The 16,630-nt window shown below is 38.6% G+C and overlaps 1 protein-coding gene across 50 annotated transcripts in view; it reads right to left on the minus strand.

Moving 5' to 3' along the window:
* Positions 1–16,630, minus strand: part of RIMS2 (regulating synaptic membrane exocytosis 2) — a 614,335-nt gene that overhangs the window by 8,429 nt on the left and 589,276 nt on the right. For all 50 annotated transcript variants that reach the window (XM_086695440.1, XM_086695424.1, XM_086695433.1 and 47 more), the window contains one exon: positions 2,360–2,501. In XM_086695440.1, coding sequence (XP_086551566.1) covers positions 2,360–2,501 — 142 coding nt within the window. The remainder of the gene's footprint in view (positions 1–2,359; positions 2,502–16,630) is intronic.

Genomic DNA, 16,630 nt, shown 5'->3' on the forward strand with positions numbered 1-16,630 from the left:
CTCTCTCCAAATACGTAAATAAATAAAAACATTAAAAAGAAGGAGAAGAACAATAAGAAGAGACATCAGGGGTATGCATGCATAGAAGAAATACCATGTAAGCACATGCTGAGGAGGAGGCCATCTGCAAGTCAAGGAGAGAGGCCTCAGGAGAAACCAAACCTGATAACACCTTGACCTTGGACTTCTAGCCTCCAGAACTCTAAGAAAATGAATTTCTGTTGTTTAAATTATCCAATCTTTGGTATTTTGTTAGGGCAGCCCTAGCAAACGAATACACCCCCTTTCTCTCATCACTTACATCAAATATATCAATTAACTCTTATTGGCTCTACTGTCAAAATACATCCAGAATCTGTCCTCACTAATGATACCACTGTGGTCTAAGCCATTATTTTCTATCGTTGGTGTTACTGAACAGCCTTCGGAATGATCTCTCTGTGGCCAAATTTACTTTCCACCTCCATAGCAATCAGAGTGATCTGTTAAAATGAAAGTCAGATGATATCAGGACTCTGCTCAAGTCCTCTACTGGTTTCTAATCCCTCTCAGGGTAAGAGCAAAGTCCTCACAACGATATATAAAGACCATCTGAGCTGTCCACCCTGCCCCCACTGTCTTAATTCCTAGTCTGTTACTACTCCTGCCCTTAGTCTGCCGCGCTGTCCTTCCCACTGCTGATGCCAGGCGAATGCTGCCTCAGGGCCTCAGCACTGCTTCAGCCTGCAATGTTTTTCCCTCAAATGTCCATATCCTTCAAATCTTTACTCAAATATGTCCTTTTCCCTGTCTACCTTACAAAAAACCTACGCTTACCCTCTGTCGTCTCTCTTCCTTTCTTTCTTCTCCTTAGCACTTACATTATCTAATCTACTATATGCTTTACTAATTTTCTATATATATATATATATATATATATATATATATATATATTTTAACAACTTTGCTTATTTTTTGTGCATCTTATCTATTGACTGTAAATTTGGTGAGGGTAGGGTTTGTTTTTCGTTTTATTTTATTCTGTATCTCCAGCACCTAGAACCATGTCTAGAATATTGTAAGCACTTAATGAATACTTGTTAAGCTCAGTTAATTCAAACGAAGCTGAGAAAAACTTGCCCAAGTTTCTACAGTATCAAGAAACAGATGAGAACTTAAGCCTGGGTGGTTCTAAAGCCCATGGTCTTAACGACTGATTTTGGCTCCCTTGTATGAATTATATCCCTTACTCAGCACAGTGCCTAGAGCCCTGGAAGGCATGAAAATATTTATTGAATGAGTTTATGAGTATTCATCCCATTTTCCCAATATTATATAAACAGCTGGGGTGCCAGAGGCCCCAGTCTGGATATTTTTGTGTCCCTAACAGTATCTATCACAGCACTCTGCAATGCACATTTTCCACTTCATTCTCCATCTAAGACTTCCTTGATGAATATCAAATCTATTTCTGCTGCCAGCCTTAATTCCCAATACAGTTAATCCAAATATTTTGATGTTTCTATAAGTATCCCATATAACCTTATTTAAAAAGGTATGGAGACCATACATATCTCTTGTATTTTATATGATCTTGCTACACAAACGTTCCCTGTGGCATATCATCGATAATCGGCCAGCAGTTCCTATGGTAACATGTCTGTGAACTGGCTACACGCACGTTGTCTGAACATCTGATGCTCCGTGGTGATGACAGAGTGGAGTCAGCAAACGCCACCTTCGTCTAGTGGTGTCCTTTAACACACCCATCTCTGGATCCGCAGTTGCTAATTATCATCAATTTGTGGGTGACAGGGCTACACAATCTTGACAAATGCTTTGAAAATATCTCAGATACAGCTGATTCAAGGAAAAGCTATATGCTAACTACATAAAGGAGAGGCTCACCAGCTTACTTTGTGGCGTTACATCGGTCTGAACTGCTTGTTACTTCGTGGAACTAAGTATGTATCCGGCATTCTATAATTTTTAGTAATAAGAGCCAAGATTTTAAAAATTAGCATTGCTCATGTGGTGTGGCACGAGGGCTTATTCTGTCTTATTCTTTCTCCATATTATGTCAAGCGAGGGCAAACTTTCATGTGCCTGTGCTGTGACAGTCACATTTTAGCGTCTCGCTGTTAAAGCAAGACACTTTGTCCCCAAATCTATCTCCTTTGATATAAAAAGCCACATGGGTCACATTTCTCAGTGGCAGGTGAACAAAAAAGAAGTCCTCCTCACAGCAAATCAGCCAGGGAACGTGAAAGTGGCGCTGTGGAGTGTGTGAGTTAGCTTCTGGGAAAGGGCAGAGAGTGAGACAGAAGATGGTCTCAGGCAAAGGCACGGAAGAGACGCGCGTCACGCTGGCCTCACTCACTTTCCTTCTGAGCTATAGCTGTTCATGCTGCCGTCCGTAGATTCTCGGCTCGCCTGCCGAGTCATCCAGTTCCTCATTTCCACAGCCAGGCCCGTCTCTGTACTTCGCTGGACGGTGCTCCGGAGCTTTTTACCGCCGGCTTCTGCACAGACAGAAGACAAGAGGCATGACAGTTGTGCCACCACCATCTGGTAGCAAATCATAAGCAGCCAACGTGGTGAAGGTCCTCAGGTGGAAAGAACTGCGTAAAACACAAAGTGCTCTCATTAAGGAGACAGAGAAAAAAGGTATTTGAAACAGTGTCTGGTTGAGTGGGATGAAGATATTCTAAAAAGTCTTCAAGAAGCACAAAATACTGCCACTAAAAAAATACTGTTGTTTTGTTTCCATCTAAAGCAGTGTTCAAATCGGTAACAAGAGGAACATAAAGTTTCAACCTAAGGAAAACAAAATAAGCTTTGTTTTCATCTGTAGTATTTAAAGGCAAGGTTGACTTATACCTGTCTTTTTTTTTTTTCCCTTTCCTTTCTTTTGATCATAGTGAAAAGATTAGGGCTTGACTTTATTTCCAAAGAATAGGTCATGGGTTAACCTCAATTCCAGCCTCCACTTTCATACAAAAACCTGATTTCGTAGAATGATCGATAGTAGAGGGCAAAGAAAGCCAAATAAGGGAGACAGCCTCTCTGATATAGTTTCCCATCTGTTGGTAACTTTCAGAGACTCTCAAAGGGAACACAACCACCCTCCCCCCCCCCCCCCCCCCCCCAGTAATACCAGCTGAAAAGAGCTTTCTAATTTGGAGTCATGTCCTCAGGCATCTTCAACAGCTTGAATATGAGACTTACTTAGAGCGGCCAATTGGAAGACCAAACAGGAAACTGAGTCAGGGACCACAGATGTGACAGAGTGTGCTAGTGATTTGGAGAGGTCAGGGAGGAAGGAGCTTCACAGACAGAGTGGGATTTTAGCTGGGCTTGAGAGACGGGCACACTGGGACCTAAGAGGCAAGAAGGAAGTGTTTGGGGCCAAGGGAAGGGCATGGACAAAGGCATGAAGAAAGGAATGACCATGGGCAGTTAAGGGATGGCACAAATAACCAAAGCATATTGAAGACCAGTGGTAGGAATGTGTAGTGGAGAGATTACTAAAGGTGGGGCAACAGGGTGACGGTCCAAACTATTTGTATTAATTTATTTCTTGTTGGAACTAAATATATATCTACACTGACCATGCATACCATTAGATTTTGGGGGACGATAAGCTCTTTTAGCGCCTCTATTACAATTTCATTTTAGATCGATAAACATTTGCTGATATTGACTGTAACTTCTTGAAATTTCTCTCACCACGCCTCTTAGAATATTTGCTCACCATTTTGAAACACTGCTTTCAACTTCATCTATTCTCCACTTTCAATCTTAATGTAAATCAAAATGCTCTAAAAAGTTTATATCACATATCAACTATGACCGATCTACAACTCAGTTCCGTAATCCAAGGCTGATATTTTAGAAAATCGATGGTAAACATGTTGTACTGATATGAACTATGAGACATTCTAAAGCATCCCTTCTTACTGATGAGGGAAGTCTCTTCTTTACAAAGACATGTTAGTTAATAAATATAAAAGGACTGATAAAAATTTTACATGACCAATTTGCAACCTCCAAAGCAATAAATGATTCAGATAAAGCACATCAATGGATGCTAACAGCATTAGATGAAAGGATATTCGCATTAGCGCCCCCACCCAAAATCATTTCATAGTTTAGTTCTACTTGTGAAAGGTAAACACGTACTTTAAAACTGGGAAACCAGACATGTATCACCATCCTAATTAAGTGATCAAACTTAGTAGCGCTCATAGTGGGACAATCATAATGTACCTCCTGATATAACATACCTAGTACCTCGTACCACCTATCGAGTTATTCCAGACAAAAATACACAACCTGTTTCTAATCACGTCTTTAGAACCAATTTATAGCTTTCAAAAACACAAAGGATAGGGTAAAAGATAAATGATACAATAAAAAAAAAATAGACAAACCCAGAACATGGGGTTTTGTTCAAGAGAATTGGCTTAGTCTCTTTAAAAAGTTAATATCGTGGGGGGAAAAAAAGTTAACATCATTAAAATAAACAAACTAACAAGGTCAGGGAATTGGTCCAGATTTTAAAATATCACAGAGATATAACCATTAAATGCTATGAGTATATTTTGACTTCTTTTTGGGAAAAAATAAAACAAGAAATACTGAAAGCAAAACATTCTACAAGCAATTTAAGGACAAATAGGGAAAATCTGAACATGAATTGGATATTAGACAGGATAGGAAAATAGTTAATTTTCCTAGTAATAATGGCATGTATTACAAAAATTTCCTTATCATTATAGACATATGAGGAAGTATTTAGACCTGAAATGTTCTGTCTGAAACTTGCTTTCAAATAGTAGAGCAAAAATGCACATATCCACAAAAAAGGGAAAATGTTTTTTAAAAAAGAGTAGGGATGAGGAAGAGACTCTTGGTACTCATACATTTAATATTTATGACCATTTGACAATGATCCCCAAATGGCTACACCTAAAAGTCATACAATTCTGTCCAGGGGTGAACTGGAGTCACGGAAGGTGCCAGGCTGTTGTTCAAGAGCCCAGCCAAGGGCTAGGATCCTGGCCTCTCCGTGTGGCATCCGTAAGATATATCACCTCCAAGTGAGACGTACCCCTTCAGTGAAGCTGGAAACGTGGAATGAGGATATGTACAGGAACACGACTTTCAAAGGAAATGAGATTCCTACAGGACACACAGCCTTTTGATATCGGTCTCCACCACAATAAGAGTAACTTGAAAACCTGCTATTACAGGTTGATGAGGACCAGCGACCATTTGTCAAAGAACAATACAATGAGAGTGTAATCCTCATGTTTACAGAGACTGCTTTTTACCTGCATTCTCTGTAGAACAACTCTAACAGTCCCCATTTTACAGACACAGCGTCCATGGGCCCTGGCAGCTTACACAAGGTGACAGAACTAAAGTTTCTACACAGGTCCCTGACTCCCGATTCTCTGCTTTTTGCTGATTTGTTATCAGAATACAGCCAATGGGTAGCCTGCATGGAAGGCCCTGTTAGAAGCAGCTGGTGAGGTAGAAAGAGTGGGGCATGCTCAAGGGGTCAGGCCCTGGGGTCAGACTGGTTCTCTTTGAACCCCCACCTAAGCACATACAAGCTGGGTGACATCGAGCGAGTTACTTATTCCCTCTGACTCAGTTTTCTCAACCTGTCTAATGGCAGAGACAATAATGCCTGCCTCATAGGATTTTTGTGAAAATAAGAAAAATAATACATTTAAAGTGCTTAGGAAAGTGCTTGATACACGGAAAATCTTCAATTAATGGTACTGTCGTTACTACGACTACCAGGTAGGGAATCAGAAAACATGTTTTCTAGGCCAATCTCTACCACTAACTAGCTGACTCTGTGGTTTTCTCTGAGTCATATTCCCTGAGTCTCTGGTCCCTCATTTATGAAAATGGCAAGGAATGGGGGCAGGGGTGACAGATTATTTCTGCTCTCTTTTAGCTATAAAGTCTATGAGTTTGTGTCATTAGTCTATGACCAAGACCATGATTAACAGCATACATTAAGGAGATAATGCGACTTATTGTCATCTGATGGAATCAAAGAATTCTATGCAATACACTGAGCATTTGTAATAGCTCTTTATGTCTGATACACAATAGACTTATTTAAAAAGTAAATGTATTTTTCAGTATTACAAATCCTTTGCATCACATTCACAATAAAAGTAATTTAGCCTAAATACGATTGATCATGGTGATTCACATTTAATGCTCCAAAAGCTTTGTCATGTCAGCCAACCTAAAAACTGAATCTGGATAACAGAGGATTTGGTGTCTACATGAAGTCAATGTAGTAGCCAGAACTCTAAGATGGACCCATGATTATGTTACTTTATACAGCAAAATGGACTTTGCAGATGTAATTAAGGTTACTAATCAGTTGATCTAAAGATAAGGAGATTAGGGGCGCCTGAGTGGCTCAGTTGGTTAAGCATGTGACTTCCGCTCAGGTCATGATCTCGCAGTCTGTGAGTTCAAGCCCTGTGTCGGGCTCTGTGCTGACAGTTCGGAGCCTGGAGCCTGCTTCCGATTCTGTGTCTCCCTCTTCTCTCTGCCCCTCCCCAGACAGTTCACACTCTGTCTCTGTCTCTCTCAAAAATAAATAAACATTAAAAAGAATTTAAAAAAAAAAAAGATAGGGAAATTATCTGAGTGGGCCTAACACACCCACATGAACCTTTTTAAAAGCAGAGTGCTTTCTTTGGCTAATTTCAGAAGAGTCAGCGAGAGATCTGAAACACGAAGGATTCAGTGCACCTTTTTGGTTCAAGATGGAGGGGATCGTGTGGAAAGAACCTGTGAGCAGCCTCTAGCTGCTGTGAGGCAGCAAGAACACCGAGACCTCGGCCTACAACTGCAAGGAACTGGATTTGGCCAACAACTTGAATGTCTCCGAAAGCAGTTTTCCCCCAGAGCCTCCAGACAATAACTCAGCACAGCCAACACCTGACTTCAGCCATGTGATATCCTTTTTTTTTTTAATTTTTTTTTAACGTTTATTTATTTTTGAGACAGAGAGAGACAGAGCATGAACGGGGGAGGGTCAGAGAGAGGGAGACACAGAATCTGAAGCAGGCTCCAGACTCCGAGCTCTCAGCACAGAGCCCGACGCGGGGCTCGAACTCACGGACCGCGAGATCGTGACCTGAGCCGCAGTCGGCCGCTTAACTGACTGAGCCACCCAGGCGCCCCAGCCATGTGATATCCTAAGCAGAAAACCCAGCCATATCATCCTAGAAGTGTGGCTTACAGAACTAATGAACTGACAAATGAACTACTTAATTAATGAATTAACTAATTAATTAACTAATACATGAGTGTTGTATTAAGCTGTTAAATTTGTGAAAACTGTTAGGCAGCAATAGGTGATTTTTTAGATACGTTTTCTTCTAACTGGCAAGCTCTATAAAAATTACCTATTGTGACCATAGGAGTGGACCAACTGAAATTATGCATAGGAACTCAACAGCCATGATTAAAAAATGTTTTTAAAGGTATACATACGTGTGTGTGTATATACACATTACATACATATACATATATACATATAAGATATGCGCCTATGTTTGGATGTTTAAAAATACTCACATAGTAGGGGTGCCTGGGTGGCTCAGTCGGTTAAGCGTCCGACTTCGGCTCAGGTCACGATCTCACGGTCCGTGAGTTCGAGCCCCGCGTCGGGCTCTGTGCTGACGGCTCAGAGCTTGGAGCCTGTTTCAGATTCTGTGTCTCCCTCTCTCTCTGACCCTCCCCCGTTCATGCTCTGTCTTTCTCTGTCTCAAAAATAAATAAATGTTTAAAAAAAATTAAAAAAAACTCAGATAGCAAACTATAGGACTAAGGCCCAGATTATATTGGGGTAGAGCCCTTAAAACCACTCTGGTAGGTATTTTGAACCATAGTGCATTTGCAGAAGATGCCTGCAGGTAAAAACCAAGTTCTTGAATTGCCAAACATCACAGGCAGAAAGCCGAACACGGGAGGTGTCCTTGTTATTCTGTTCTGCTTAGTCTGATGACTCATTCACTTGGCACCCTGTGTATTCAAAGAAAGCCACTTGATTAAATAAACAACAAAGGGTCAGTTTCCCCTAATAATATCTGAAAACCCTTTGAGTGACTAAAGGTCCCCCCTGCTACTGATTTGGAAACTTTCCTAAGCCCCAGATGAGGCTCAAAATGAAACGCCGAACTTAGAGTTATGGGGGCTTCTTTCCAAATCTTGTGTCCACAGAACCCATTCCTGCTTCCTAGCCCTTGGAAGGTCTCATCTCCTGTTTGCAGGCAGGGTTACTGTAGAGTCAGGATTCTCCTGACAATTAGTGTGGGAAACGATTTATAGAAACAGGTGGGAGAGGTTGGTAGATTCTAAAAGCTGACTTTAATTTTAGTTTTGGCCACAATTTATGTGCGTTAATAAGGCACTGATTTTCCATTTTATTAAACATTACCATTTCCCAGAGTGAGTATAATTTAGGGAAGCCATTTGCATCACATTTAGAGAATATAAAAATGCATTAAAAATCAGAATTTCTAAAATTATCAATTCATAGAATTTCAGAAGCTGTCTCAGGGATCCAGTGTACCTTTGTGGTTTATGTACCCCTTTATTGTAGCGATAAGAAAACGGAGGTCCAGAGCGGCTAGTTTCCCTTTAGTAGAAGATTTTCAAATAGAACTTTATTCCACCTAACCCCTCCAACTCCTCCAACTTTCAAGTTTAAGAATTAACTCCAGCACTCCCTCCCACCTCTATGGTGGCCCCTGTGGACATAACTTCCCATCTGCAGATTATATATCAAGACATGAAGGAGGTAGATTTATTTACCTGTTTGACCTGCAGGACTTCCAATTCTGGGATACTCATAAGTAGTACTATAATTGCATATAAAAGCTGTGTACTTATGTGTGTCAGGGCTTCTTACTATAATAACATGCAATTCAAACCTCTGAAAATCTCAACAAAACAGGCGCAAATATCTGATCATTTCTTCTGAGCTAACCCAGGATCTGCATCAACAATCAAAATAATAGAAATTAACAGAAAGTAGCAGTTGATTTCTAAGATTGCTTCAGAGTTTGCCACAAATACGTTTGTTCCAACAGCTTTGTCGTAACTATCACGACAGTTGTGGAGTCAATAGCTACAATACAGTGAGCGACAAACAGGAGTCACAATTACGATAGACATTAGGTCTGTTTGAATATATTCACCTTCCCCCCCCCCCCCCCCCCCCCCCCGACCTCTGAAGTTAGGTGTGGTCATGTGACTTGCTGAGCCCAGTGAGATGTGGGCAAAACTGGCCCTTGTAACTTCAGGGCAGAAGCTTCAACAGGTGAAGCGAGAGTCACCATGTCCCCCCTCTTCTATGTGGAAGCAGATAGCAACAGGCACCTCCACTGACCTGGGTCCCTGAGCACAGCCACAAGTATGGCACTCAATGGACATGCAGAAGGAGTGAGACATGAATTCTTTGAGTTAAGCCACTGATAATTCTGAGACATTTGTTATCACAGCATAACCTAACTAATTCTAGGAGATACACAAACACTAGCCATAACACAGTATTCCATTCTCTTGAAACTAATGGGTTCTAAGTTTTGTAAATTTTTCCTTTTTTCAGCATCATTTAAATATTTATCACTTTGAATACAGTCCTCTTAATTAAAACTCTGCATTTGGTATTTTTTTTATAACTGCTTTCATCGCTTTTATCTTATTAGTATGCCGAAAGAAATTTTAATCATTGTTCTTAAACTTCAGATTCATATTTTAAAAACATTAATATAATTTTTAATAAACTTCTAATTTTAGAATAGCTTTAGATTTACAGGAAAATTGGTACAATGGTACAGAAAATTCCAGTATTATTTTTCCTATTTTTTCCCTATTTTTCCCTATTATTAACATCTTACATGGCTATGGTACATTTGTTATAATTAATGAACTAATACTGATACATGGCTATTGACTAAAATCTATGCTTTACTGAGATCCCCTTGGTTTTTAATCTAAATTTTTTCTTCTAATCCATGTCACATTATATTTTGTTATCGTATCTCCTTAGTCTCCTCATAGAGACAGATTTTTTGATGTCTCTAATTTCTGACATCCTTTTTCACCCATAACTCGTTTTAGTTTGCTCTTTGCATGTGAAATTAATATGCAGTACTAGAATTCACCATAGTATAAATATACCATTAATGAAACCACTTATTTTTATTTAAAAAACAATAAATAAGTTGAAAATGCTCATCTATAGAAAAATAGAAAAATAGGGGCGCCTGGGTGGCACAGTCAGTTAAGCGTCCGACTTCAGCCAGGTCACGATCTCGCGGTCCGTGAGTTCGAGCCCCGCGTCAGGCTCTGGGCTGATGGCTCAGAGCCTGGAGCCTGTTTCCGATTCTGTGTCTCCCTCTCTCTCTGCCCCTCCCCCGTTCATGCTCTGTCTCTCTCTGTCCCCCCAAAAAATAAATAAATGTTGAAAAAAAAATTTTTTTAAAAATAAAAAAAATAAAAAAAAAGAAAAATAGAAAAATATTTCATGCCATAAGTAAATAATAATAAGTGTATGAAAATTATCAATACTAAATTAACTTATACCATATGGCATAATGTAAAGGGACTAAGTTAATATACATATTTTTAAATAGTTTATTTAAAAAGCTCAGCTGTCTTTCAGATAAGAATTAAATTAAAATCAGTATTCCCAGGGTGCCCAGGTGGCTCAGTCAGTTAAGTGTCTGACTTCAGCTCAGGTCACGATCTCACGGTTGGTGAGTTTGTGCCCCGTGTCGGGCTCTGTGCTGACACAGCTCAAAGCCTGGAGCCTGCTTTGGATTCTGTGTCGCCCTCTCTCTCTGCCCCTCCCTTGCTGGTGCGCTCGCTCTCTCTCTCTCTCTCTCTCTCTCTCTCTCAAAAATAAATAAAAACATTAAAAAAAATTACTATTCCTGATGTAATGATTCAGGCAAGGATCAGTACTGGATGTTAAAATCATTTGATGAGGGACACCCGACTGGGTTAGTCAGTTAAGCATCCAACTTGGCTCAGGTCACGATCTCACAGTCTGTGAGTTCGAGCTCGGCATTGGGCTCTATGCTGACAGCCCAGAGCCTGGAGCCTGCTTCAGATTCTGTGTGTGTGTGTGTGTGTGTGTGTGTCTCTCTCTCTGACCCTCCCTTACACTTTGTCTCCCTCTCTCTCTCTAAAAGAAATAAACATTTAAAAAATTAAAAAATAAATAAGTAAAATCATTTGATAAAGGTTTTGGGGAAATAGGATATTCACATGGCACCGAAGTATTACCTCAGAGATTATAAAGGGAAAAACATCTCCTCCTCCCTAGAAGGAAAGTGGCAGTCATCTCTAAACCAAGTGATCAAAATGAGCATACCTAAGAGTGAGAAAACTTATGTGTCTACTGATGGATGTATAAAGTTTATATCACCTGTGACATTTATTTATTTTATTTGATTTAAAAAAATTTTTTAAGTTTTTATTTACTTATTTTGAGTGAGAGAGAGAGAGAGAGAGAGAAAGAGTGAGAGCACGAGTGGGGGGTGCAGAGAGAGAGGGAGAGGGAGAGAATCCCAAGCAGGTTCTGCACTGTCAGTGCGGAGCCCCCTGTGGGGCTCAAACTCATGAACTGTGAGATCATGACCTGAGCCAAAACCAAGAGTCGAGTGCTTAACTGACTTGAGCCTGAGCCACCCAGGCGCCCCCTCACCTGTGACATTTAAACCGAAACTAACCATGTCTCTAGATCTAATGTCCAGTTAACAGGGAAGACAGGGAATAGAGATAACAATCAAACAAATCCAGATTGTTAGATGTTCTTTAAGACAACTTTGTCTGGATTCTTCAATAATTAGTATCATGGAAAAAAAACAACAACAGGTAAAAGTTCTGTTTAAGATTCTACCTAACAATCAAATGCAATGAATGAGCCTTGACTAGATCCCGCATTGAGGAAAAAATATAACAAAAAGCCATAAAATGCAATTTGGGGATAACTGAAAAAACTGCATTAGGAAGAGACATTAGATGATAGAGATTTTTTGTTAATTTTATTGTTTATGTAGTTTTTTTAAATTAGGAGCTACATGCTTATCTTATCTTGCTCTCAAATACTCAGCAAAAATGCATACTGTGTGTGCATGAGAGAGAGAGAAAGGGAAGCAGGGAAGAAACCAGAAGATAAAGTCAAAGAAAAATTGGTCAATCATTCACTTTACTACGCTCTTTTTGAATGTTTAAAATATTTCACAATAAAAGTTGGGAAAAATTCAATTACTAAATTCACATCAAAGGAAGGAAAGAAAGAGCTATTGTGTCTTGACTTACTTGTATGTGGAGATGTTTGGATATAAAATCTACCTGCTTCTAGTCCTCATAAGAGTGTTACCTGGTGGTTATTCTCACTATCATCTTCTTTTTGAGGAAACTGCCTAAGTTACACAGCTAGCAAGTGACACATGTTACACTTGAACCCAAACCCTAGCAATGTCAAAGCCTATGCTTATTTCTCAAAGCAGCCTGCCTTCCATCTTATTTAGTATTTTGGACACTAATTTCTGATTCCACAGTAACCAGTGACTTGAAACCTCATCTCATGTTCTCACTGCATGTCCAAATTAACTTAAAATAAACTGTTTTATGAACATTGTTGAGATTCAGACCAATTCATGCTTTGTTGTTTTATTATGAAAAATGGGAAAATGTTAATTTATTGCTAAATTCTTACTTCATGAACGTGATGGCAAAAAAACCAAAAAAAAACAAAGAAACAAAAAGAAAAAAACAAAAACCGAACAACAGACTCTTAGCTATAGAGAACACACTGATGGTTACCAGAGGGGAGGTGGGTGGGGGTGATGGGGATTAAAGAGTACACTTAGGACGAGCATTGAGTCATGCATAGAACTGTTGGATCACTACATTGTGCACTTGAAACTAATATAACACTCACTCTGTGCTAACCATACTGGAATCAAAATTAAGAACTTTAAAAAATTACCATAAAGATGAAAAAAAAGGATATTTATGATAAAATTCAAACAAATGTGTCAGAAATAGCTATTCCTTATTATATACATTTGCATTTCTATCTCTCAACGTGTCACTTTGGATCTATCCATAGCAAAAAGTGGAGATTTCATCAAATGATGCCACAGCAAGTAGTATTAAATATAGAGTGAAAAATTATGGATTTGTGAAGTTAAAAAGGACCTTGACTCTTTTGTGTCTTGATCCTCATCTGTAAAACAAAGGGGCTATTATAAGAACAAAAAACTGCAGACCAATATCTCCCAGGAAAACAGACTCAAAACCTTCAACAAAATATTAGCAAGTCAAATGATGAAGTCGGATTTATCTCAGTTATGCAATGCTGGTTCAGTATTCACAAATTATTTAATGTTATATATCACATAAACAAGTTAGAAAAGAAAAAGTCATGATCATATCAGTAGACCCAGAAAAGTATCTGACAAAATCCAACATGTATTCATGATAAAAACTCAGTAATCTAGGAATAGAGCTTTCTCAAGTTAATAAAAAAGCTCTATAAAAAATTTAAAGCCAACAACAAATTTAATAGTGAGAAACTCAAAGCTCTCCCACCAAGATTCAATACAAGGCAAGTATGTTCTTTCTCTAACTCCTTTTCAACAGCATACTGGAAATTCTAACTAATGCAATAAGACCACAAAAAAAAAAAAAAATTAAAAAAAAAAAAGAAATACAAATTATACAGATTGAGAAGGAAGAAATAAAACTGTTTTTGCTCACAGATAGTATAATGTTTATGCAGAAAATCTGAAAAAAATAGATATAAAAACTCCTAGACTAATAAATAATTATAGCAAAGTTGTAAAACACAAGGTTAATATACAAAAGTCAGTTTCTTTCCTATATCCCAGCAATGACTAAACAGAATTTGAAATAAAAAAACCAATATCATGTATATTAGCATATAAAAAAATAATGTTAGGTATAATATGAAGAAAACTACAAAACTCTGATGAATTATATCAAAGACCTAAATAAATGGAAAGATATTCCATGTTTGTGAATATGAAAGCTTAATATTGTTGAGATGTTAGTTCTTCTCAAATTGGTATATAGATACAATGCAATCCCAATCAAAGTGCTAGCAAGTTATTTTGTAGATTCTGACAAACTGATTCTTAAGTTTATTATGGAGAGGCAAAAGACCCAGAAAGGTCAATACAATATTGAAAACAAAGAATAAAGTTGGAGGCTGACACCATCAAATTTCAAGACTACAGAAATCAAGACAATATTGTATTGGTGGAAGAATAGATAAGTAGATCAATGAAATAGAACACGGCCCAGAAATAGGCCCGAGAAGTGATGAATAAAGATCTGATACTATAATCTATGTGACAGTTTCGAAAATTATAAAATGCCATACAAATCTTTTTTTGAAAACTGGAATAATGTGAAATCATTCTAAACTTGCAGTAAGAAAATTATGTATAAATAAGTGGGGTCTTGCCATTCGAAAGCTGAGAGAGACTGCTGGCCAAAATGGATTAAGGCGTTGCCTTCCCACACAAACCCATTGTTTTCAGATGACATCAAGGTAGATGCCATTAAACTTGAGAGCAAAGGAAGTGGGCAGAGCACAGAGGCTACAAACTAAAAGAACAGAATCTTAAGGCTTAAAATCTTTGTCAAATGAGGTGTTTGGTTAAAGTTACTCATACTTGAAACTGACTGGAATTAAACAGACTGTACAGCTATTGAACTTTTGAAAAACTAAGCCCAGTTGGAAAAGTCTGTTCAACTCTTTTAAAAAAAAAAACAAAAAACTTTTTTTATGTTTATTTATTTTTGACAGAGAGAGAGAGAGAGAGAGAGAGAGAGCGCGAGCGAGCATGAGTGGGGGAGGGGCAGAGAGAGAGAGGGAGACACAGAATCTGAAACAGGCTCCAGGCTCTGAGCTGTCAGCACAGAGCCCGACGCAGGGCTCGAACTCACAGACCGCGAGATCATGACCTGAGCTGAAGTTGGACACTCAACTGACTGAGCCACCCAGGCCCCCCAAGTCTGTTCAACTCTTAAAGTAACTACTGAGTTTCCCAATGTGCACTAGCAAGAAGCAGGCAATGAATAGTATACAGCCTCGTTTTCAATGCAAATCTTTGTGGTCAATGAAGAATAAAGACAAAGAAATACTTTTCCAGAAAACAGAACCAAGGTTGTCAGATAAATAAACCAAGGAACATATTGTACTGTCAATCTTTGCCATTCCTTCCAAGTGGGATTTGATCACTCTTGTGGACAATTCATTGCTTTGTATTTCCTATTCTCTCTTCTATATGAGAATTTTGATTTTCATTATCCTGTTGCTACTCTACCGTTTAAATTGAATGTATTGTAAACAGATGACTTACCTTTAGGTTTACAGGTCACTATAACATGAAAAGCCCCATCTGGATATAAGGAAGACAGCTACACATCATTCAAACATCCTAGATTTCAATTTGCATGCAGTAAATGAATGGCATTTTAAGGTTGTCTTTCTAGGGAGAGACCGACTATGATCTGTATGGAAAATAAGAGTGTGCATGGATATTTGGGTAGCCAAATCTATAGAAAAAGTTAAAAGTAAGAGAGCAATAGTCTTTATCTCAGCCTTCTTTCATAGATTTTCCCCCTTTTCCTATTTGCTTATGGTTATCAAGCAAAGAGGAGAATAACCCAATAGCAAACTAGTATTTAAAAATATTAAAAATAGGTAATTAGGCTAAGTTTAAGGGGTTTTCCCCTGGTAATTATTTTATATTACTAAGTCGATATTTCTTAATGGTTTGGGTCACTAGCATTTGAACCCTTTTCCTACGTATGAGAAAAAAAACCCCATCCTTCAATTGTAGATGCTAAAATTTGGGGGCATCATTTTTCCAGCCTGCCTGGCAGATAGGGCATGAACAATGACTGAGGTTCTGCTACTGAGGATTAGACACTACTACCTCAAACTTTGAATCTGAAGCTAGAGAAGCAAAGAAGCTGAGACACCACAGGCTCCCATTCTAATGAGGATGCTGGCCGCAATACAGAATTTCCAGGAAGGTCCTATAACAGTACGTAGTGATTCAACATCGAAGGTTGACAATAGTGTAAGCTGTGTTATCTGCGCCAAGCAGCGGCGTTAGTTCGCTAGGATTAGTTCCGCAGTATGTTTTGGGACAACGTTCCTAACCTCTGGCACAGGATCTCCAATCTTCCTAAAGATTCTGTGACCTATCCAATATCCTTTAGCAAATATCTTTTCCACCTAAATTGCTAGAATTGGTTTCTGTTGATTACAACTAGGCACCCTAAATGAAGCATACTACATATACATGGTTCATTTATAGTTTATAGTAGAAAAAATATGTTCCTAGTTTATATGGAGCTAAGTATACCCAACTTCTAGGTGTAGCACAAAGAACACATGACTTTCAAGCATTCTTGTACCTGCAAGATTGGAAACAGTTATTTAAGCAATTTGGTCCCTTCCAGCTCTAATTGCTTCTTTCCATTTCATAATATGAACACAGAAATCAATCAGATACTTATTCCTTTATTCACTCACTACATATTT

Source organism: Puma concolor, chromosome F2, assembly GCF_028749965.1.
Source record: "Puma concolor isolate L17-30 chromosome F2, mPumCon1.1.hap2, whole genome shotgun sequence".
NCBI lineage: Eukaryota > Metazoa > Chordata > Mammalia > Carnivora > Felidae > Puma > Puma concolor.